Source organism: Peromyscus leucopus, chromosome 9, assembly GCF_004664715.2.
Source record: "Peromyscus leucopus breed LL Stock chromosome 9, UCI_PerLeu_2.1, whole genome shotgun sequence".
In the NCBI taxonomy this organism is placed as follows: Eukaryota; Metazoa; Chordata; class Mammalia; order Rodentia; family Cricetidae; genus Peromyscus; species Peromyscus leucopus.
The window spans coordinates 57,604,985-57,628,998 of record NC_051070.1 but is presented as its reverse complement, the minus strand read 5'-3'; the positions used below and the strand labels follow the sequence as shown (position 1 = coordinate 57,628,998).

General features: G+C 47.1%; 1 protein-coding gene across 2 annotated transcripts in view; it reads right to left on the bottom strand.

Annotated features, from left to right (window-relative positions):
• Nucleotides 1–227: 227 nt before the first annotated feature.
• Nucleotides 228–24,014, bottom strand: part of Elp3 (elongator acetyltransferase complex subunit 3) — a 69,034-nt gene continuing 45,247 nt past the window's right edge. For both annotated transcript variants that reach the window (XM_028890036.2, XM_028890037.2), the window contains exons 12-15: nucleotides 23,540–23,605; nucleotides 21,782–22,009; nucleotides 20,955–21,036; nucleotides 228–1,312 (exon numbers count right to left, since the gene is read on the bottom strand). In XM_028890036.2, the coding sequence (XP_028745869.1) occupies nucleotides 1,236–1,312; nucleotides 20,955–21,036; nucleotides 21,782–22,009; nucleotides 23,540–23,605 (453 nt within the window). In that variant the 3' untranslated portion in view covers nucleotides 228–1,235. The remainder of the gene's footprint in view (nucleotides 1,313–20,954; nucleotides 21,037–21,781; nucleotides 22,010–23,539; nucleotides 23,606–24,014) is intronic.

Here is a 24,014-nt window from a genome sequence, read left to right as displayed (position 1 = left end):
TGTATAACTAAGAAATAGCCAAATCCCCCAAACTACAATCTCGGAAAGTGGCTGGAGTGCCACAGTGCGCCCGAGAAAGCCCGTGCACTTGCTTTCAGCAGCGGATGAAATGGCAAATGGCACCCGGGGGAAACACACGGTGTCACAGGCCGGGGAGTGAAACCTGTAAATTTCTGACAAATGCCATCACATTTACAGGGTGAGGAGAAAAAGCTCCACTCGACTCCTCTTTTCTGCTAAAGACTTTATTTTTCAGACCTTTTAGAGGACGACTTTCACTACACACAGTTGGAAATGGCAGGTGCCCGGTGAGGCAGGCTCTCAGAGCCTGGTCTCCTCAGGGGCCTAGCTGGACGAAGGAGCCTTGGGAGGCCCACTTGCTCTGTGCAGGTCAGTCAGGCCTGCTTCTACACACTAGCCAAACTCCACTGTCTCCATGCAGCACCGTCAACACCCACCTTACAGAATTAGCATGCAGAGATACTTCTGAGGACGGACTAGTCTTGACCAGGGCCATGGGCTCTGTCTATGCACACTGGACCCTGTCTGCTCAGGACAGAAGAATTGGCTGGTGCAGAGCGAGCCCAGCACACTGGAGGAAGCAGGCGTCGGGGACATGGATGTGAGACCAAGGCTTCTGGGACAGCCTGGGGGAGGGCAGGCCTGACATGATAGCTGGCGATGGCCGGCACCAAGCTTATCAACACATCCCACACCTCAGCTCTCCCTTCCCCCAACACGTTTCAAAACATGGGCACAGCTACCAAATGGCTTCCGGGACAAATCTTTTCTCAATGCCAGGGCGGACGTGAATGGAGTTAAAAGCCAGAGTCACGTTGACAGGTCCAGCTTTCCTCTTCTCCCAAGGCCGCCCCTCAGATGACAATGACAAGTGACGATGGCTAAGGAGTTGATTTGCTTTTGTCACAGTGCTGAGCCCAAATGGTCACCTGCAGCCGTCATGCAGAATTTAGAAACCGAGACAATCACTTAAGCCTCCAAACCACAAGTGACTCTGGGGCACACAAGGAGGGCAGCTCCGGCCTGTAGGCGGAGGCTAGAGCGGGGAGCTAGCAGCCACGGAGGGAGGGCGAAGTATTTCACGGGGGTGGAGGGGTGGGGAGGAGGGACATGCAGGTCCGTCTACTTGCTTGGCCTCTACTGGGGACTCAAGAGACCCTACTTGTGGTCTTCTGCCAGGGAGGATGCTGCACAAAGGTAGACTGGTGTGGTCATTATTTTAGCATCTTGACCATGTACGGGCCTTGTAATCTGTAGCCAATCTTCCGGTAGTAATTCCTGGTGCCGACCCCTGCAAGAGAGAAAAAGTCAACAGAGCTCTAAGTTTTGTAGCCCTCAGGAGCCAGCCTGGGCCCTCAGCCTCACGCCTGCTCTCTCATGCAGGCTGCGCTGCTGTCCAAACTGCCCCATTTCGTTATGCTGGCGTCTAGTCCTCCGGACACAGACTGCTGTGTGGGACAAATGCCCTTTCCCAACTGCTAACACAGGACCAGGGTACATGGCACGTACATTTATGTAGGCCACAAGAGACGTGCCTAAAGCATGTTTCAGGGTCTGTGTGTACCAGTGTTGTTTAGCACTGCAGAAGGGCATGCCGGAGAGGAGAGTCCACATATGGGAGGCCTCTCTTCCACATGGTTTCCTGGAGGTGAACGAGAATGCAGATGGAAAAATGGGATCTCCACACAACTTGGGAAGCAAAAGCATGCACAGCTAAGCATGGCCCCTGTCCGAGGTGCTGGAGCACACAAGGGATCACAGGAAAAAGCTGTCCCAGAGACGCGGGTCTGATGGACTGGCCCTGGCTCACAGGGACACATGGTTTCTGAAGAAAAAGAAGGGTTTTCTTCACCAAACAACTCTCCAGTTCTCTGTGAATGTCATCTTGTATCCCCAACTTAACTCAGTTCTGACAACTACTGAGAGTTACAGTAGATGGTTCAGGGTGAGGGCTCAGCCCCACAGGACCGCCTCAGACAGACATCAGTTGTAAATACTCCAATCTTAAATCAACAAGGAACACAGCTCCCAAATCATGTTTCTACCCACTGCAGAATGTTGTAAGAGTTAGAAACAGCTGGAGGCCTGTATGATGGGGTACAGAACTGCACGGATGGATGGCAGTTCACTAGGACTAACTCTAACCAGGGGACCACATTCTCTCTGCATACTTCTGCTTGTCGTGTTATTATTACAACTTCTCTCCACCACAGGCTTGGTGCAGAGCAAGGAAATGGTGGACACATGAATGATAGGCATGGGCAGCAGCTCAGACTCTGAGAACAGGAAGGCTCAAAGCCCAAAGGGCTACCCTTCCCCAAGTTCTAGATCTGTAGGCATACTCCATGACCCAGCAGGTCATACTCCGTGACCTCAGTGAATAGATATGCTATGCCCAGCAGGTGACACAACATTTTAACACAAGATAAGAGAGAACCCAGATATCTACCGGCAGTAGGTGAGTATTCTCACAAAGGGATATATATAAAACATAGAAGTGAAAAAAGCAACCATGCTATCTGTATCTGTATGGAGAAATTTCCCAGAACCATGGATGGAACCAGATAATGAAACATTCCATTTATACAAAATTCAGACATGGAAAGACTCCAAAATGTAGTCAGATAATGGTTACATTTGAAAGATGACAAGGGTTGGGGCCGATGTGTGAGGATGTTGTTACTCATCCGGGCAGTTGTTACATGGGGACACACACTTGCTACTACAGCTGCCTTCCCGACACTTCTCTTTACTACAGCATGTCACACCTCATCACAGAACCGCAATGGGCACAGCCACTTAATATACATTTTAAATAGTTTCAGAGTTCAAACTTGTCTGAAGGATTCAGCAAAATAAGGCAGAGTAGGGCTGGAGAGGAGACAGCTGAGAAACCAGGACCAGGACAACCCAGTGTGTTCCAGGTGCAGACAGTCACCTGTGTCCAGCTCCTTCTGGAACCCCGCTCACCAGCAATGGGACAGCAGAGTCTATCTATGCCTGGCTCACTCATGAGACAAAAGGCCTTTCTGTAGGCAGCAGTGATTCGGTGAAAGCCAGAGCAGGCACGACCTATACAGGAAGTCACAGTGCAGCGTTCTTCCTTGTGACCCACATGAGTGTGTGAGGACAGGAAGATAATCCCACTGGCAACCATAAAAAATCTGGATTCAGAGCCTAGGCTCACTAAGGGCAGGTCCTAAGGCTTGAGCTCCCGTCTGAAATAGAATACAAATTCTTTCACACTCCAACCCCTTGGCTTTGGTTCCTGCCTAAAAGGACCTTGTGATAGTAAAGGACAGAACTGGCTGACCAGGCTGACCCCACTGATCTGCCATGCTCATCCCTAAGCAGCCCTTGCCCACTTGCCCTCTGGTCCCAGCTCAGGCACTGGAGACCTGGGTTTCGCTCCTCTAGCTGAGGCTAGCCCCAGTTCCAGTTCACACCTCCCTCCTGGCCAGCAGGACACTTTAAGCAGAGACATTGTTTCAGTGTTGCATGCTCTACTCCACTGTGTCCCTGCCTCCCTCCTGGAGTGTCAGCTCTTTAAGCCGACGGCTTTTGTCACTGGGGTTATTACAGTGACTAGCACATAATCAGGATGTAGTAAACGTCTGGGGACCCATTACACGCTCGTTATTTTCATGTTGTGTACACACAGAGAAATGCGCTCCTGCAGGACGTACTGTAGAAAATGAGATCTGGCTCGGCACTGTGAGCCAGGCGGTGGGAGGACTACACACGGAAGGTGGGGGGGGCGACCCTTTGGAACCTTCTAGATCCCCACCTTGCTGGCTGAGAGGCACCATTTCCCATGGACTTATTTATGCTGTAAGGGTCTCAAGCATCTGGAAATGGAGACACTGGTCTACTGAACCTGTAAGCCATCATGCAGCTCCCACAGTGGGTGAATCACCCCTGAGGCTTGGCTCCTTACCTTCTACTTGGGGGTGTCCCAAATGATCCCCAGATCTACTTAGGTCAAGCCCTGGACATACATAATTCTGCTCATTTGTATGCTCCCTGTCAATGGCCTCATTTTAAGATCTACAGCTCGGAGAAGTGTTTTTATATATCACAGGCCTAGATAAGCCTGGATTAACCAGGTTGAGTGATGGAGAGAGCCCCGAGTTCACAGGTGGGTGGTTATGACATGGGCTTTCCTGGAACTCATGGGAGCATTTCTCAGCAATGACCCCAAGTGAGCCTCCTGCTCCTCTTTCACATAGAACTGGGTCCTTGAGACTAGGTTGGCAAAGGCATTGGGATCCTCTCTGGCCAGCTTAGCTTTGTTTTCAGGAACACAGAACAGCCCCAGACAGTTCCTGGGATTCTGAGAGGCTTCAAGTGCCATGGAGAGCCTGGCCTCTGGCTGGTCCAAACTCCAGCCTCTTCCCCCTGCATCTTCTTAGGCATCTTCTTTCCTGAAGTAAAGAACTGCCCATTTCTCCAATCTGCCAGATTCTCCAAACGGGCCAGCTGGAAAGCGAATGTGCCATCACCTGGCTGCCTGAAGGCCCTCCCTAACTCCGGCCTCCTCTCTGCCTCAGTCGCGGTAACTTTCCTTGTGTTAGTCAGCCAGGAGAAAGCAATTACCCTTTGCAGCTGACGTCAGTGGCCTCCTGGACCGTGCTGACGTGCTAGGCTGTCTTGGTCCCAGATCAGCCCGGCTGCCGCCGCTGCCGCCTCTCCCCTGCAGCAGAAACACACAGCTGTGCAAGCAGGAAGGAGTTCTCCCCTCCACTCCTTGCGTGGGCTGCCGAGCAGGAGTCAAGTGCTCTTGGCTGTGGTCTTTGGAGCGCTCACTATGGAGCCCCCAGTTATCAGAGGAGCAACAAAGGTCTGGCTTCGTTTGTCTTCAGGGTCACTTGGTCCACAGTCAGGACTTACCCATGTCATAGGGACCTTATTTTTACTGTAGGCAGAGTAAATGTCCATGCTCACTCCTTTGTCAGCTGGGACAGTGTCCAAATGAGGCCAGAGGAAAGAGAACACCACAAAAACTGTCTGCAGCAATGTTCTCACGGGACTCCAGTGACCAGCCTCCAAGTTATCTCCTTGGCCTCCTCTGCCTCAGCTCTTTTGGGAGAAGGAAATCTGTGTGAACAGACTTAAGTGTGCATACTACAAGCAGATATTAAAATGGCTTCTGCTATCTTCTTTCCAGGGAAAGTGGGAATTGAGGAAGAGGGTGTGACTTGCTCCATGTGAGGAGGGGCCGTTCAGCATGCAGTGGGGAAGCCTCCGCCCTATAGGTAGATGATCTCAAGTCTGGCTGTCGAGAGCCCCTGGCCTCCTAGGGCACCTGCACCTGGAAACCAGCAGTGACTGCTGCATCTTGGGTCCCTTCTCTGTGCTCAATGTGCTTAGACTCCAAGCCCCCGACGTGCAAAGAAGCCTCTGTTTTCTGAGCCTCTCTCCCTGGTTTTGTGTGATGACACTTAGCTTAAAACACAGCTCCGCCTGCTCTATGGAGGAAGAGAGTACACGCAGAGTCCTTGCTAACTGCCTCAGCCACTGGCTATGGGGGAAGGTTAATTACGGGTGCATAAGGAGGTCTAGTACACGGTGTGTGTGTGTGTGTGTGTGTGTGTGTGTGTGTGTGTGTGTGTGTGTGTGTGTGTGTGTTGGGATGGAGGAAGGTCTAGGCTGACTAGCAGCTTCACTCTAGGTTCAGTGATAGACTCCCACTCACAGGGAGAGCGTTCTCCTCTGGCCACTGTTCCCACTGGAAGACATCTGTTTCCCAGGGGAGCGATCACACCCCTGAGAACACTGAAGTAACTACACTTTTCCTTTAGAAAGATCCATCAAGAGCTGGAAACTTGTTTGGATTTTAATTCCACTGAGAGGAAGGGTAGTGACAGCTGAGTACAGGGAAGGAGGGGAGGAGTAAGGCCTCCTCAGCACTGGCTGCGGTGGTGGAACCAGGCCGTGCTTGCACATACCAGGCTTTCTGAGACCTGAGGAGGGGTTTTCTGAACAGGCCACAGGTCAGCTCACAGGAAGAAGAGGAAGAACTACCCTTTGGACCCAGGCACTTCATACACTTGGGGGTGCTCCCCTGCCACTGCCACCCTGCTCCATGAGGAGCTATCTTCCATGATAGCACAGGGAGGACTCCGCTTGTCCTGACCACCCTGTGTCCAGGTCTCAAGGTCTTTTGTGTGACAAACCACTGGAGGAACTGAGAGACAGCAACTTCCATTTCAACAGAAGGCCTGGAGAAAGTAAATCCCAGGGAAGGCCAGATAACCCTGGCAGGCAGCGGGCTGCTGGCAACAGACTGCAGCCCACACAGGAGGACTACTGGAGACGGACGGACGGGGGGGGACGGGGGGGGGGACGGACGACGACGACGACGGACGGACACGGACACGGGACGGACGGGGGACGGACACGGAGACTTGTGGGAAAAACCTGACAGACCGTGGTCATCACCACTGGAAAAATGATGGGACCACGACTCCAATCTGGTGGAAAGAGTAAGAGAGGTGAAAAAGAGATGGAAACCAGACTCTGAGGAAGGGCGGAAGGAAGGGCTGAGTATTATTCACGCTGCATGGAGAAGATAACTGGGCTTGATTACCACAGACCCATGATCAGGGTTAAGTGTTAGCTGAGGACGGTGAAAACACGTGAGCAAAATTGAAAACGCTTCAACCTCAAAGCTGTCTGCATCTTGCAGTCACTACTGATGAGGTGGACAGTGGGGGGGGGGCTGTTCTGACCCAGGCAGCTGCCAGTGCAGAAAGGGCAGGAGATTGACATGGCTGGGGCAGGTGAGTGGCCTGGCTAGCTGCAACCCCCCCCTCCGCACCCCCGGCCAGGGCTGGGCAGGAGCCACCAAGGAAGGGAGCTGCTTCACAGACTCCAGAGGTCAAGGAACAGGGATTGGGAGTCTGGCCAAGATGGAGATTCAGCAGGGTCTCCCACAGGACCTAGGCCAACCAGCACTCCTAGAGGCTGGGCAAAGGGAAGCAGAAGCCTTCCTTGACGATGGCTAACACAGCTAATGTTTAAGACATTACTGAGAGCAAATTCTCACGTAAACTGCTGGCAATTAGCAAAGCAGGCGAAATACACTAAGACAACATGAGGAGAGACCAGAGGCTGCAGGCACTCCGGGTGGAAGGCATCTGACGAAGGCTGTAAAGGAGCGTGTTCTCCACGTGTGAGGAGAGAGACGCTGGATCTAAGTACCGTTCCAATCAATACATCATGATAGGACAGAGTTGACAAAACACTGGAATCCAGACAATTAAAAAAAAAAATGAATAGGATGAAGGCCAGCTGGGTCAGGGCACTCGGGAGGCAGAGGAAGGCAGATCTCTGTGAGTTTCAGGCCAGCCTGGGCTACAAATACATAGTGAGATCATGCCAAACAAAAGAGGGGGGAAAAGAAAAAAGGAGGAAGAAGGAAAAGGAAGGAAAGGAAGAGTAGGCTGAGGGCACTGCTGGCGGCATATTAGACACAGCAGGATCAGCACAGTGGAGGTCTGGTCAGAAGCAGTCAACAGACCACAGAGAAACCGTGTGTGTTCGGGAGAGGGCATGATACTCAGTGGACATGCCAGAGTCTAAAATATGTGCAACTGGAGCCTGAAGAAAGGTGGGGAGAGAGTCCTGGGAGCTGACATTAGCTAGAGGATGAAAGCATTCAGAACTGACTAGGAAAACCACTGAAGAAGCCAGACAGAGGTGGAGAGGGAAAGTCCTACCCAGACAACAGCAGCGCAAACTAGACAGAAATAGACAGTTTGAAAAAAGCTGTACGATATCTAACTACCAAGAGCGTGAGAGCAGCCCGGAGGATATCCTGAAAGACCTGTGTGCCACAGCCTTGAAGACAAGAGAGGGAGACTTGGCACAGAAAGGAAAGAGCACCACACCACGGGGGGCTTCTTAGCACCCCAACACCCAGCAAGACTGGGACGAGCCCTGGGACTCCTGCATAAAGGTCCTACATTATCAGCAGAGGGGCACAGACCATAGCACACGCCGACTCGGTCTTACTACAAAGCTGAGCAAACATGCAACCTAAGTCCACCTATTTAAAATGAACATCGAAGCCGGGCGGTGGTGGCGCACGCCTTTAATCCCAGCACTCGGGAGGCAGAGCCAGGCGGATCTCTGTGAGTTCGAGGCCAGCCTGGGCTACCAAGTGAGTCCCAGGAAAGGCGCAAAGCTACACAGAGAAACCCTGTCTCGAAAAACCACAAAAAAAAAAAAAAAAAAAAAAAAGAACATCGAGAACACTAACTATATAGCTAAGGGATGCATAATTAGGTAGCAAAAAAAAAAAAATTTCAAAAATCAGGGCACTAGGAGGAAAGAGGCAGTTGAGAAGGGAAGGGACCTGGGATGGGGAAATGTCAGCAGGGGCTCTTGGATATGGGCTGTCTTCATCTGCACGGGGTCACATGCAACTTTCTCTCCCAAATGCTTGTGTCAAGATCTCACTCCCAGAGCAACAGCATAAGAGGTGAGGCCTTTAGGAGGCGATTCAGTCATGAGGTGAAGCCCTGTGAGTGGCATTTAGGCCCGTACAGAGGATTTGAGGGAGCCTGCTTGTCTTTCTGCCCTTCAGCCACGTGAAGACACACGGTGTCCTCTCAGATGAGGGATCTTCACACAACACCGAGTGTGCTGCTGCTATGCTGGACCCTATGTTATCATGAGATCTGCAGTAAGCCAATCTCTCCTGCTCCCAGAGCATCCGCTACAGCAGCCTGACAGACGACGACACACACAGGTGTGGCCAAACACGCCACAATCCAACAAAACCAGGCTTCCCTTCCTACTGTGGCAGTTTCCAGCCACGCTTATAAAGTGAAATAAAAACGGGACTATTTCAACCACACAAACGCTTACTTCAATGGAAAACCAATCAACCCTTCACATGGATGGAAATGTGAGAGAAGGCAGGCTGGGGTTCTAGCTGGCAAAGAACAGAGGAGGAAATAATGCCGGGAGCTGAGCGCCCGGATGAGCACGTGCTTCTACATTGTATCCTGGTATTCCACAAGGGAAGAAGACTGGTAAATGATGTGGAGATTTTCACGCCGACAAGGAAAGGGTTGGAAATCTGGAGGTATATTCTTGTTCGCTGACACTTTTCTTGGGGTACGAGGCTGCCCTTTATCATTAGCAATGTTAACTGGATTGAATGAAGATTGAGCCCACATCACCATACTCCCACAGCCAAACTTGAAATGAGAAAGACAGGATATGCTAATCTATTCCATGAAGCTGAAATCTGAGTTTTAGAAATTAGATATAAAAAAACTGAGATGATAATTTATGTCATTTTATAAAAAAAAATCAGTGAAACAGACAAAGAAACTGTTTCAGTTACGTTTAGTACAATTAATCAGTTATTTATCGAGGGCTATATATGTGCTGCAGTGTTAATACAGGGAATACTCATTCGTTTCATCCATTTACTACTGAAATGAGACTTTATTGCATCTCACTGATCTAAAAGGATGGCAATATTTCACTCAAAAACACACTGACATGGAAGTAGGGGAAAAGCTTTTATTCTCAACATCTGAAAAAGAACCAATTAACTCAATGACCTGAAATCTTTCAGACAATCTCTCTCCTGTTCTGTTAAAAAGAAAAAAATTTACAAAGTTGATAAAGGGTAACCACATAAAGCCGAGTTCTTCAAGGTGGCTAGTGATGGCACGTCATTAATATCCCATTCTTGACTGCAAAGAGGTCCTGCAGGGACTCTGCTACCCAGCAGCCTGATGTCCTCTGCACATCTGCAAGGGCTCTTTGAAGATTACACAGTGAGAGGAACAAAGACCCAAAGCAGGAAACTTAGAAATCTAAATAGACTTTGGGTCTCCCACATTCCATCATTTCCCATGGTGATGTCCAAGCCAGTGATGCTGCCCGGCATCCTACAGGCTTTTCTTAGGGCAGTCTGACTCGGGAGGGCCGCATGTCATCTGACTGGAGAGCAGAGTGGCCACTGCCACCAGAGCAGAGGTATCGATGCTATCGGTCACTCTCACTACCTTCTCTTGTCTCAAACCATGAGTATGTCTCTAAGAAGCCAAGGACTGGGGAACCTACTGCCTGGAGCCAAGACAGCTCTCTCCCACTGACGGCTTCTTGGACACAAACTTTAAATGGTAGAGTAGGAGAGTAAAAAGGCAGCCTCTAAACCACAAGAAACCAACTGGAACCGACTATCTTGTGATACCAGGTCTTGCCAAATGCAATGGTGTGTGTGTGTGTGTGTGTGTGTGTGTGTGTGTGTGTGTGTGTGTGTGTGTGTGTGGAGGGGGACCTGGTGAAGGGAGGGGCCAGGACCTCTGGCCAGAGGCTAACTGAGAGGATGGAGAATCCAGAAAGCAGCCAGAGAAATGACTTGTCACATGTAAGGGTCTTCATTGTGACTGACAGCTGAGAGCAGAAACCAAAGAAGTCTGAACTGTGGGATTACTTATTAAACCACTGAAAGAAAAGGACCAGCCAACCAAGAATTCTACATTTGACAAGGACAAAGGAGGAAAGCATCCCCAGATAAACAAAGGCTAAGGCATTTTGTTACTAGACTTGCCTCACAAGGAAGGCTCAAGGAACTTGGAGCAATCAGAACTGAAGGGCACTGGTAAAAATCACAAGCAAACATAAAAGCCATTAGTTTAAATTTACAATTTCTCTTTACTTCCTATGGAATTGAAAAGGCAAATTCATATGACAATAATTATTATTTATTATATTATTTATTATAATTTTTATAATAACTATTATAAAAAACTGATGTTGATGGTCACACAGGCCTGAAGACAGAATCTGTGGCAAGGACAGCACACAGTGGAGGGACAGACGGGCTAGGGCCCAGGTTTGAAGGACACCGTGCCACTGCCAACAGCAGAGCAAACAGTTTCACAGGTGCACAAGGCGTATTCTGTGGGGAAATCTGGTCAGGCCAGAAAAACACTGAAACCACACAAAATACCCTTTCCTACCAGAGTGGCGTGAAACCCGAAATCAGTAACGGGTGGGAGGAAGATGCTGGGGTACACAGTGGGAGAGGGGAACCAGAGGCGGGCCTCACGCTGCAGCACCCACAGAGGTGGTTTTCTATGATGGGGTCGGACTCCGGTGATGCAGCTGTTCTGGGGTGACCCGCCCCTCACACCCACCTCAGAAAACCACAGTACCCATGTACTCGTGAGGCATGCTGCTGAGCTGCAAGCCTCTTAAGACACTGGCTGCTGGGTGGGGTCTCTACCCATCTCTAATTGTCCAGCTTTCCCTCTGCCTCGAGCAGGAATTAGTACCAATGTTCAGACCTGGACAGTTACTTTTTGAAGACATTATTAAACACACACACACACACACACACACACACACACACACACACACACACACACACACACACACAGAGACTTGCACACATTATGAAAATTGCAGAACCCATAATAAATATGTGGAAATTAAGTAATCTATTCTTAAATGACCAAAGGGTCACGGAAGTCACCTCAGGGAGCTGGAAACCACCATGAAGAACAAATGCGGAAGCAAAGCACTGTGGCTCACTCCTGTAGTCCCAGGACTCACAAGGTCGAGGGAGGAGAACTGCCATATGCTTGAGACTAGCCTGGAGTACATAGTGAGTTCTAGGCCAATCTGGGTCTCAGAGAAAGACCCCAGGCTTTTTTTGTAGAAAAGTGAATACACTTCCCTCCCAAATTCACTGAGTCCAGCAAAGGCAGCATTCAGAGAGGAATTTATAGCTGCAAATGGTTACATTGAAAACAAATATCTCCAAATCAAGAAAGAGGGAGATGAGAAATGAACACATGAAACTCGAAGCCAGCACAAGAAAGGCGATGACAGAAACTAGGGATAAAACACCAAACAGAAAATAAACAAAATCATAAGTTCACTCTTAAAGCTGTCCAACCTCACCTCAGAGAACAGGTCTCTAAAATAGAAACAAGTGGGGACATTGCTAGCGCTCTCTCTCTCTCTCTCTCTCTCTCTCTCTCACACACACACACACACACACACACACATGAGTAAACAAACAGATGTAAACCAACACCCACTACTAAGGAGCTGGTCAGGCGGCTCAGTGGATAAAGGTGCTGGACACCAGGCCTGACGGCCTGAGTGCAACCCCTGGGTCTCACACAAAGGAAGGTGAGAAGCGACTCTCAAAAGTTGTCCTCTGACCTCCACACATACACATGCAACTGCCTCCCCCACTAGATAAATGTATCAAAACATCTTAATAAAAGAGGAGGCATTACTACTGTGTTTATAGAAAGAAACATAATTATGAGATCATACTACGGAAAAATGATGAACAAACACACTGTGTAGTCCATTCCTGCTGAGCTCCTGGCCTGTCCCAGAGAGCAGCACCTAGCTCTACTTCTTCCTTTGTTTAACCACACCTTTGTTTCTCTTACCTTTTGTTTCTCTTATCACCCTATGTAAATCTTGTCTGAGAGTCAAGGTTCAGAGAGTCCCCCAAGGATCAGAGGCCTATGCAAAACTTGGTTCAGGAAACCCAGAAGACGGAGGTACCTGAGAAATCAAGTAATTTGCACTTGGCATTTGGTCTCTGGGAGCTTCTTTTAGGTTGCTTTGAAGGTACAGAAATTAACTGGCTAAACTGTAAATAGAGAGTAAATAAAAATGTCCTAGGTGAAGGGATAGTGCTTCAGTCCTTCGAGGCTGGACGCCCCCCGCAGCCATGAAAGGCTTCATTCTTAAGATGCCTCTGAGTCATTCCACGGACCTGCATGAACCCACACACCTGTGTAGTGACACACAGTTACAACACTGGACAACCCACATGAAATGGACAAGTTCTTCAGAACACAGACGCTGACAGAAAAGAGTCCAAACTCTGCAAGGAGAATCAGGCTCACAGTCACATGACATCTCCCCATTCTTAAATAAATAAATGACCAGGGAGGCCAGGATTAAATAGCTATGGGTAAATTCTATCAAACAGATTTAAAAAGAATTAGTATCAATTCTTCCTAAGTACTTCCGCCCAGTGGAGAAGAACTCTTTTCTCTTTGCTCTCAGAACCAAGGTGCTTATGTCGACAGTCCTGTCCAGGTTACCCAGGCTCTGAAGCTGCTCCAGCTAAGGCCGTCACAGCACAGACTAGAGAAAAACCATCTCTGTGTCCTGCTGACGTTCTCACATACCATTACCGAGCAAATAAGGAATTTCTGTTTTAAACCTCTAGATCTGAAGCAGGGGGAGGATTCTGTTAGTCAAATAATCTGAACAACCAGGAACTTGTACATGGTTCACAGGAAGAAGGAATGGGCCTCATTGTTGTAGATATCACTCTGTATAAATAAAACACTGATTGGCCAGTAGCCAGACAGGAAGTATAGGCGGGACTAGGAGAGAGGAGAGAAGAAAAGGAGAGGAAGGTAGAGAAAAGGGAGACACCAGCTGCCGTTCAGGGAGCATCATGTAGAGGTAACAGGTAAAGCCACGGAACACGTGGCAACACATAGATTAACAAAAATGGGCTTAGTATAAGAGTAAGAGCTAGACAATGGTAGGCCTGAGCTAATGGCCGAGCAGTTTAAATAACATAAGAGTCGGTGTGTTTATTTTATAAGTGGACTCTGGGACTGGCGGGGCTTGGTGGGAACTGGAGAGAAATTCTCCAGCTACACCTCATAGATCTTGGGGCCTTGGACTACCAACATTCCTGAGGTGGTGGGCTCACTAGACAGCCATCTGCTGAGGGAGGCAGAATGGGGGAGCATCAACAAACTAGCCCACAACTACCACTTTAACTCCTTTGCTTCAGAGAGAGGAGAACTTCTGTCAGAGTGCAGAGCTCAGGCTGGGATGCCAGAAGAGTGGAAATATGTCATGGGATGTGTTAGAAGCAGAAATTCCCAAACTGAAAGGCACTACAAACTCCTGGCTTAGAGGGCTGTAGCAATATTTTCAGTATTATTTATCAGTATCTACTCACCTTACGGGAAAGAATTCTGCCTCTAATAGATATGAACAATAAAACATTATTAAATCAAACGGGTTAAGGCCAGGTCAAATGTTTACAGAGAAAAACCCAACACTGTTCCTCGGAGAGTTGAGGAGGAGTTCGGGATGCAATCAAGCACTAAGACAGACCGAGTACAGCAGCCTCTTAGAGAGGGCCTGCTTCCCCAGCAAGACACCTGAGCAGCATTCACCTTTCCAGTAAAGGCAAGCAGCTAATAACCTCAAAGCTTCCAGAACTTTTAGGGATATTAGCACTGACCACATGGTACAACCCATTTCTCCTTCTAAACAAAAGTATACGACCATTACTGGCAATATCCATAAACCAGGAGGAACAGGACTGGGTAGAAACTCAGCATGGCCATGGAAGCGAGGCTAGCCTTTGGATGGCAACATTTCTGAAACACAGAAGGCTAACAGGTAAAAGCCAAAATGCAGTTCTTCCACTCTGACAGGCTGCTGCATCAGTGCTATTGCTTCTGTTGAGGGAATGTCCCCAAGACTCAGAAACCTACAAGATCTAAACGGTAGCCTACTAGGGACTATTGTAAGCATGAGCACTAAGGAGTCATATGATGCTTAGTGTGGGATGGTTTAATGTAAAATGCTACACAGTGGTACCTCATTCATTTATAACAAAGTGGTACTGATTCAGCTACAAGAGACAAATGTCAAGCACTCTTGAGACAAGCCAGGCAACCATCCCTCCATGGCTGAACTACAAGAGACATCAATTGGCAAACACACAGTCAACATATTATCTAGCTGAATAGCAGTCTATGCTATCAATGCCAGTCTGATTAATAATGATGATGAAGTTAATAGAGGACTTGTAACAGTACAATACTTTATGCTGTATCTATTGTCTTTAAAAGCAAGATGATAGTAATGATAAAAACAAGCCCATTGGAACACATATCAAAAAAGCAATATGCATGATCACTGTTAGAATACCAAAGTGGAAGAAGGTACGTGGAAGCCAGAAAACGTGCATTTAGTTAGGGGATGCTGCAGGGTAATTTACTTAAAAGAAAATTATATGAAGGGTGAAGGAGAGAGCACAAAAGAGGAAATGCTCTTTCTCTTCCTTTTTGCTAAGTCCTGTATTAACACACATGCACATGTGGTACAAACCAGTTTGCATTTGGCAGGCTTCCTGGCCCATTAGCAAATAGTCTGCCATAATGAAGAGAAGCTCTTCTGGGGACTCTGGTAGGATTATGAGTCCATTATCAGGCACAACCGGCTACAAATGGACTCTGCTTTTCAACTAGATTATAATGCAAAGAATAAAATAACCTTGACCCAAAATGGTGAGCCATGTAGGAGGCTGGGATACAGGTGAGGTTTCTCAGGTCCAGGAAGTAAATCTCAGCTGGTCATAGCCTAAGGAAACAACTGCTATTTTCTGCCCACACAGAACATTATCAATCAGGGGCTCTGGGGCACAAGACCATTAATTTCTGTCCTAGGAAGCCATGCTGGATTATATAAGGCACAGACACATTGATTTTTGACTACTGGGGACTGCAGTCACAGTTTAGGTCAGTCACAGGGCTTTGAGTAACATGATTAAGAATGACCTTATATCCACGGTGACTGTTTCACTCACTCTGTATTTAGATCTCCTGGCCATCGTCATTGGCACTGTAATAGATTTAAACAAAATGGCTATCAGGTTCTGACTTGAGAGGTTTCTGACATCAACCATTCAGACCTTTTCTCGTCTCTCACCATCACTGTGTGATCTATCAAGCTTGTACAGCTCTTGGCCAATGGCCATATTAATTTTCTACTTGAAAGAACACAAATAGAATACTGCTTATGACGAAGGTAGTCAGGGAGCTTGGGGAATAGCTGTCCATCTTACTGCATAGTAATTAGCTTGGCAAACTGAAACAGTAACATGATTAAATCTGATACCTAGCCAAAATTGCCAAAAGGAAAAAAAATCCCTTATTCTGTTGAAGGTGCTAAATGGCTTTTTAAACAGTGGCTATTGATGATTATATTTGCCCTTGTAGAAATGGTATGGGCATTGTGACATCAGAATTCTGGTTTCCATGGTGATTATTAGTGATGACATTTGAAAGATTGTAGTTAGTTTCCACAGTAGAGATCCTTCCTCATACATGAAGGATGAGATAAACTGCTTCTTGATGTTAGAAGGACAGACTGCTGATCACCATATAGGCAAACACCACGTTTTTTAAGTAAACACAATGTGTTCATCTTAACTAGCTGGGCATGCATAGAAGCCGTTCAGGTCAACAGCTAAGACACTGAAGCCTTTGAACACAACTGGGACTAACTGCTTTGCAACCGAGCAACAGCTAACAGATAGTTCCTGCCCATACATTATTTTCTAAACTGTTTTTTTTTTTTTTTTGAGACAGGGTTTCTCTGTTTAACAGAACTCACCTTGTAGACCAGGCTGGCCTAGAACTCACAGAGTTCTGCCTGCCTCTGCCTCCCAGGTGCTGTGATTCAAGTCGTGCACCCCTACCGCCCGGCTAAACTAGTTGTCTTTAGAACCCTGATTGGCCCATGTTTTTTCAAGGCAGAAAGCAGCAGCCAGTCCTGGTGGAGATGACCTGGAGCCTAAGGAGCGGTTGTCTCATCCTCCCCTGTAGATGGGGACAATGGTGGAGACCCAGTTCCCAGAAGGCAGCTCAACATTACACCTCTCCTGAGATAAGAGTCTCACTCTGTAGCCCATGATAGCCTTGAACTCATGGCAATCCTCCTGTCTCAGACTCTCAAGTATTGGGATTATAGATACTTTTATTTTTCCCCTCAACACACCTAGTGATTTTGATGGTAATGAAGCTAAAAATTTCATTTTTGCTTTTAAAACTGTTTACTAAGACAATTATGTACTTAAAAAAGTAAGTGAATTTGAATGCCTCTTAGAAAGTATTTCATCTGACTAATTGCTTAAAGCAGTTTTTAATTTTTCTCATGTAGCTATATTCACTAAGCACACAGTGTACAGTTTTCAATAAATACACAGAGGTAACAGATAGAAACAATATTTTAAATAGGGAAAATGAGAATATACAGAACCTTTTTGACTAGTGGTTCAGGTCAGACCTACAGTGAAGTTACTAGTACTGTCTAGAGGTAGAACACTGGATTATAAGTCTAAGTAACAGAGAAAACCCCTGCCAAGATGAAGGGCAGTCACAATGAGTCAGAGTTCTACATAAATGCATTACTCTTATGGCCAGGGCAAGGAAATGACAACCGATCCCCTCTCACTTCTCACCACGAATCATGTGAAGACAGAACAGCTGTGTCACCGTGTGTGGGACTTAGAAGAAAGCCAGGGACAGAGAGAGAGCAGAGTTACGAGCTGAGAACAACGTCTGAGAAAACAGTGGTGCCAGTGGTTACCCAAATGTACCCACAACCCGTGGCTGGGATCAACTGCCTATGGGAACTTGAGCACCACCAATTTCATCATCAAATCCCAGCTGAGAATGAGAATGGAATCCATCACTGAAGAAATTAAAGGGTCATCTATGGTATCAGAAAAGAGACTGGTAAAATGTAATCAGTAAAACCTAAGGGGTCCCGCTGAGAACCAAGAGGCCAGATGTGGTGGTTTGAACAGGAACAGCTCCCATAGACCTGTGTTTAGATGCTTAGCCCATGGGCAGTTCCTCCAAGGCCTTGTTGGAGGAAGTATGTCACTGTGGGCGCTGGCTATGAAGTCTCATATATTCAAGCTATGCCCGGTGTGGCACAAAGTTGTCCTGCTGCCTGTGGATCAAGATGCAGAACTCTCAGCTCCCTCTCCAGAATCATGTCTTCCTGTACACTGCCATACTTTCTAAGCCTCTGTACTGTAAGCCAGCCCCAATGAAATGTTTGCCTTTATAAGAGTTGCTGTGGTCATGGTTCACAGCAACAGAACCCTAACTAAGACACCAGACTAGAACAGTCAAAGATAACCTGATGGACCTGATTTTAATAACAATTAATAAAGACCATGCGATTCATTAGCTCACAAGGAGAGTGGTTGGCAAGGCAGGAATGGAGCCTCCGCTCCCTGCAAACTCCGTACCAGCCATATATTTTCTATGCCACATCCAACAGTGCCATTCATGACATGCACCCCAAAAACAGCAGTACTGTGTATCATTAGAGTTTTGTTTAAGGATCAGTGTACAGACAGCAACTGTTTAGACTTTTTTTTAAAATACCAGTTAAAACATACATGTGGGGCTGGAGAGATGGGAAAGATCGCTCAGCAGTTACGAGCACCTGATGCTCTTCCAGAGGACCCAGGTTCAATTTCCAGCACCCACATGACAGCTCACATTTCTGTAACTCTAGTTCCAGGGGATCTGACATCATCACAAAGACACATATGCAGGCAAAAAATACCAATGCACATGAAATAAAAATAAATTAAAAAAATACATGTGAGCATATGTACACACACACACTCACACACACACCATCACCACCCCATTTACAAAAAATTGAAGGAAAAAGTAACATCAGCACACGGCACAATAACAAACACTTGTTATCTACCTTCCCTAAGTAGTTCTGTACTAAGATCTCTCAGACCCATGATACACTGCTAAGTAAGAGCAGTAAAATGCACCTGCCACACAGCAAATGTGTCAGTGTCCCCTGTGACGGCTGGCCAGAGTTAAACAGGAAGTCAAGGAGGCCATACGTGGTTTTCCTTACTACAATGGTGGGGCTCCCAGGCCAGAGGGCAGGACTCAATGCTCACCAACCTTTCTCCCAAAGAACTCACTTTAGTTCCAGGAAGCCCTTCCAGGGCCGTTCCTATAGAAACCCATTCTGGTTGAAGAACCCTCTGCAGGGTGCCGGGGAGGAGGAGTCCCAGCACCGAGCAGACAAAGATCCTCTCGCCTGCTTCTCTAAGCAAGCGGCTTCTTGTTATTTTAGAAATTTGCCATGCAGAAGACATGAAATTGAGCTATCATTTAGAGTATGATAAAAAGCTGGTGAGGACAGATGCTGACTCCCACTCAGAAAGACACCCTGCTCAGAAAAAAGACAGAGGCTCTTATGTGCAATTGGACCTGACCTCAGGCAAGTCAGGGGCCCTGGGTGGATACTTCTGAGGGAAAAGGGGTGGCAGGAAGGCAGTGATGAAGAATGGAAACCTGATAGGGTCCCAAGCACCAGAAAAATCAGTTAGGTCAGACAGTTAGGGTCACCTTAACAACTAACTGGGAAGAGAGCATAGTGTTGGGAGAATACTAAAAAGTCTAGCCTCTGATGTGGTCTGGAGATAATCTGAGGCAGCCACTGGCTGGTGAGCAGTTGTGGGCTCTCAGAATGTACCGAAATGACTTTAGGCAGCTCTCTGGGTGATCTCGAAGCCCACGGCAACCTGGGGCTCAGGTGTTGCCAGCCCCGCCCAGATGCACAGGCAGAGGGCATTCTGAGGCAGGTTGCCCTTTCCTGGTCCTCCTGGCCAAGTACAGGGTAAGCCAGAAGAGGGAATCACTTTCTATTACTCATCAGTGACAGTCAGGTAGCCTCAGCCAGGTACTTCTTTGTGGGATTAAAGTAATGGAGAAAAATAGAAAAAGCTAGATATGCTAAGAAATACATTCTGTATCTGGGTAACATCAAAAACCCAAGCCAGACTAAATGATTAAGTGAACCTGTGTGATTATATTTCTATAATTATGATCATGAAGACCTGGGCACCAGTACTGATTTATTGACTGGCAACTTATTGATTTTTCTTTTAAAAACCTCATTTCAGCTTTCATTTTCAGAGAAGAGTATTTCTCAGGTCACAGGTAAGTTTTGGAATGTGGTAGTCAAACAGGAAAAGAAAATGCATTCCGGGGGCAAATACATCACAAATTCTGATTCTGCCTTTCACCACCTTGGATTCCATACTAGTCATTAGTCGTTTTTCTTACAGGGACAGCACACCACACCGAGGAGTGAGAGTAAAGGGGTTTTCTATCACTTCCTGATCCCCCCACCAATCTCCTTTCATGTTTCCTCCCCAACTATAAGATGTCTTGGTCAGCAGCTGGGGTGGAGGGGTGGCTCTTACAGGATTCAGATACACAAGTCCACGTAGATGCCTTGGCAAAGGCTGGAGGAACCGAGAACACAGCAGGTTCAGGAAGGGCTCGGACCTTCCCCTGCCCGACCTTCCCGAAGACTCCTGTAGCCCATGTGGGAGGGAGAACATCCTTGCTAAGTCCCCCAGGTGGATTACTCTCGGCCTGCCCATATCCCTCCTCCTGGCCTATTTTCCTGACTCTCCACCCTTCATCAACTTAGTTTTAAAACACGCAGGTTCCCATGCATCTCCCAGTCTTCATTTCCTCTGAAGGCTCCCGTGTCTTACTCATTTTATGTTAATTTGTACATGTTCCTCCTGTTAATTTGTCGTCGCTCATTTAATTATTGGATCTGGCCTGGGACCCTAAGAGGGCAGAGGAAAATTTCTTCCTCCCTCCTACTTCCAAATGGAAACGCTGTCACTCAGGAGCAAAGGCCACAGCAGCATCCTGGAAGGGGCAAGAACTACACGCTGCCTTCAATCATCCTGCAGCAACATCTCAGCTCTGCACTGTTCACATTTCCTTAGGCCAGACTACCAAACTCCATTTCCACAGACAGAGCAGCTGGCATAAAGCCCAAGAGAGAAGCTGACCACAGTGACCAGACAGAGGTCAGACAAGCAGAGACTGCGCACAGGTTACTGGCCTGGTGCTGGACAGCAGAGTGCGTCTAGAAGCTCAAGCTGACCCAAATGCTCAGAAATTTCCTGAACGTTTGAGCATGAGCCCTTCACTTGTCAGCCCAGCCCAGTTCTGAACAGAGTAACCACACAGAGGCGAGAGTGAACCCCACTGTGGTGTCGTGTGAACCGTGAACTCCTCTCCAGTCACCTGATATAACGGCGATCTTCCCAGATCCATGCTCTTCCAGAGCTATTCTTTCCGCTTCTTCCATCAGCAGCATGCCGAAGCCCTAGAAGGAGCACCAGGGAGTTTGTGGATTAAGACGGGAAGGAAGACCATTAAGAGAGGTTGGTACAATGTCTTAAAAAGTGATAAAAAGCTACTGATGGTTAAGGAAAAGGAAACCCCTGGACCCTGCCCAAAGCGCACTCCGCGACTTTGTGAAGAAGTCAGCACTGTGTCGAGAGCCAGCTATGGCATTCTGGGTCAGTGTAGGGCTGACCTCCCCTCCTCGTCTCTCTTTAGGTAAGGTCTAGGCAACTCCAGGTCTAGGAGTCTGGAGTAACAGGTCTTGTTTATTCAACTCACCCTCCACTTTTTAAAGGGTCTGGAATGTTGCAAAATTCTTGCATCATCCAATTGGGGTTTACCTTAAACCTACTATTTACTGTTGTTAATGTATTTCCCTGAAACTGAACACCACAGAATTCTAACTTTAGATCGTTGAGGTTAGAACAGGGATTTATACATATTATACAACTTATACCTGTGAATCACATTCCTGCCATTACCTCATTTGATGCTGCAGGAAGTGAAACAGTTTTGTTGAAGCAGGCACACTGATGTACCTGTTGTCTCCCAGCACCCATGGAACCACAAGGGAACAACATGGAGATGGAATGGCCCTGAACAAAATGAACCCTTGTTCCTATGTTCTTTCCTACTCTACGTCTCCCTTCCCTCCTTACCCCACCGTCTCGTCCTGTCTCAGGTAATTTCCTAACTACAGGCCCACTGAGGCAGGATGTGGGTACCTGATGCTGGAATTTAGAGGGGTCCCGGCTGCTGACAGGGACTACGCTCCCGTACACATGGAGCTCCCGGACTATGGAAACGCCTCCGCCCAGTTCAAATCGGAAGGTTTCCTCAGAGCACTTCCGTAGCCTCAGCAGGCCAATCAGAATGTCCTGGTCAGGATCTTCATAGGACAGGAAGGTTTCCCAGCCTCCATTGGCAACATAATCTCTCCGGACCAACTCAACCTGTTTGATAAAAAGCCATGAAGAGAATTAGAGAACCAAGCTCATTTTTATAAGTGCATGGATGTGTTTAGGCTAATGTTCAGCTAGGAACAAAGGATGAATCATCAGTAATTATGGTTTTTATTTGCCTCCTCTCAAGTAGCACAGGATTAAATAAGAGTTCATGCCTTGTTCATGGACTATTATAAATGGAGAACAATTTTACAAATATTTGAACTTAATTAACCTTGAGATTCTGAGATATCCAGCTCAGTGACTGCTTCTATGTAAATTTATGATGTCCTATGTACTGTCTCTAAGACAAAACTACAGATGAAATCACATGTGTGGCTTTCAGAATGCTTCCCATTCCCATCTTGCTTTCAAACTGTCAGATAGTCAATGGTCTCTCTGTCTGGTCCTTACTTCTTCCACTGAAGCCTACTTTGTATGTGTGTGGGATCCTCGTTTCTTGTTTCTCAATGGGATTTAAGAAAGAATAACATTCACGGGGTTTGTGAAACACTCCTAGTGAAGGAATGAGCATGTTCAAATCCAATTGCTAGAGTGCAGTTTCTCAGGGAGGGTGAATGGCAGCTGCCTGGGGACTTCAGTGGCTGAAATCTACATAGGTGCTGACTCTTCAACCTGCGGTACAGATGATTCTATGAACAGGAAGGAGCACGAGGTGTACATTCAGAACTCTACGTATTTGGATAAGGATATAACAGACACCCTACAGATGGGGAGAACACACTCAAAGCAGAATCAACAGCCCTCAGCCTAGTGTTTGGTATAGAATTAGAATAAGAACTTGCCAAAATGCCATTGGTGGCGCACGCCTTTAATCCCAGCACTTGGCAGGCAGAGGCAGGCGGATCTCTGTGAGTTCGAGGCCAGCCTGGGTTACCAAGTGAGTCTCAGGAAAGGCGCAAAGCTACACAGAGAAACCCTGTCTTGAACCCCCCCCCCCAAAAAAAAAAAAACTTACCAAAATGATTAGATATGTTGGGTCTACTTTTTCCCTTGAAAGGCCCTTTAATGTCAACAACAGTTCATACTAAGAATGGAAACACTGCTACAGAGCTCGTTTATTCTAGCCTCTCTCACATGGGGCTACCAAGAACTGTGCCCCATAGAAAATGCTGCACCAAGTTAGACATTATAGATGTATGAAAGAGAAGTTACCCCGAATGCCTCAGGGCACTGTGCTGAAGGTCTGGGGAAGCCAGGTAGCTGCTGCCATCTACTCCCTGAGTCACTGCCAAAGGCCAAGAACGTGACAGTTACAAAGAAGAGACCAGCAAGGCTCTCCACAGGAAGGCAGCCCCTAGTCGTGGGCAGCCACTCACAGCTGAGAACATTCAAATCAAATGACTGGGGCTCTGAGTCCCCCACTGATGAGACACGAGGCACAGCCTTGGCTCTCCTAACTCAGGGAGAGCCTGGCTTGCCTGACCTGCTACTCGGCTCTGCTGAGCTATTCACTCATTTCTGGGTTTGCTCTGTGAGCAGGTGGGGTCCACTGGGATGGATTTAAAGGAGACTGACCTGGTACGGCCGCACTTTGTGATGAATTTCTTGGATTCCAACCTCCCTGGTTCTCACATCTCGGCACTGCCAAAAAATAAAAAATAAATCAAAGTAGTGACTCATTCAATGTTCATTTAAAATAAATCCTGGGCTCAAAATCAAGTCTGAACATAACTTACACTGAAACAAAAGAATGAAAACTTAAAAAAGCCATCTTTACTCAATTTGAGGATAGGAATTTGTGAAGTACAATTAGTTTTCCTTTTGAAATGAATTCAGAATTCAAAGAGATCATATATTATCTTGGGGAATACAGAACATTAAGTTAGAAAGTTAGAAAATAGTTTTGCCCAAGAGATTTAACTGTTTGAAAAACACAACCCCAAAATATGATTGAAAATACAGTCCCAAAATATGATCACAGAAGAGCAAAAACAAATCCTTAAATTTTTAAAACCTTCACTGTGTATGACATTAATATTTTTAATGTCCT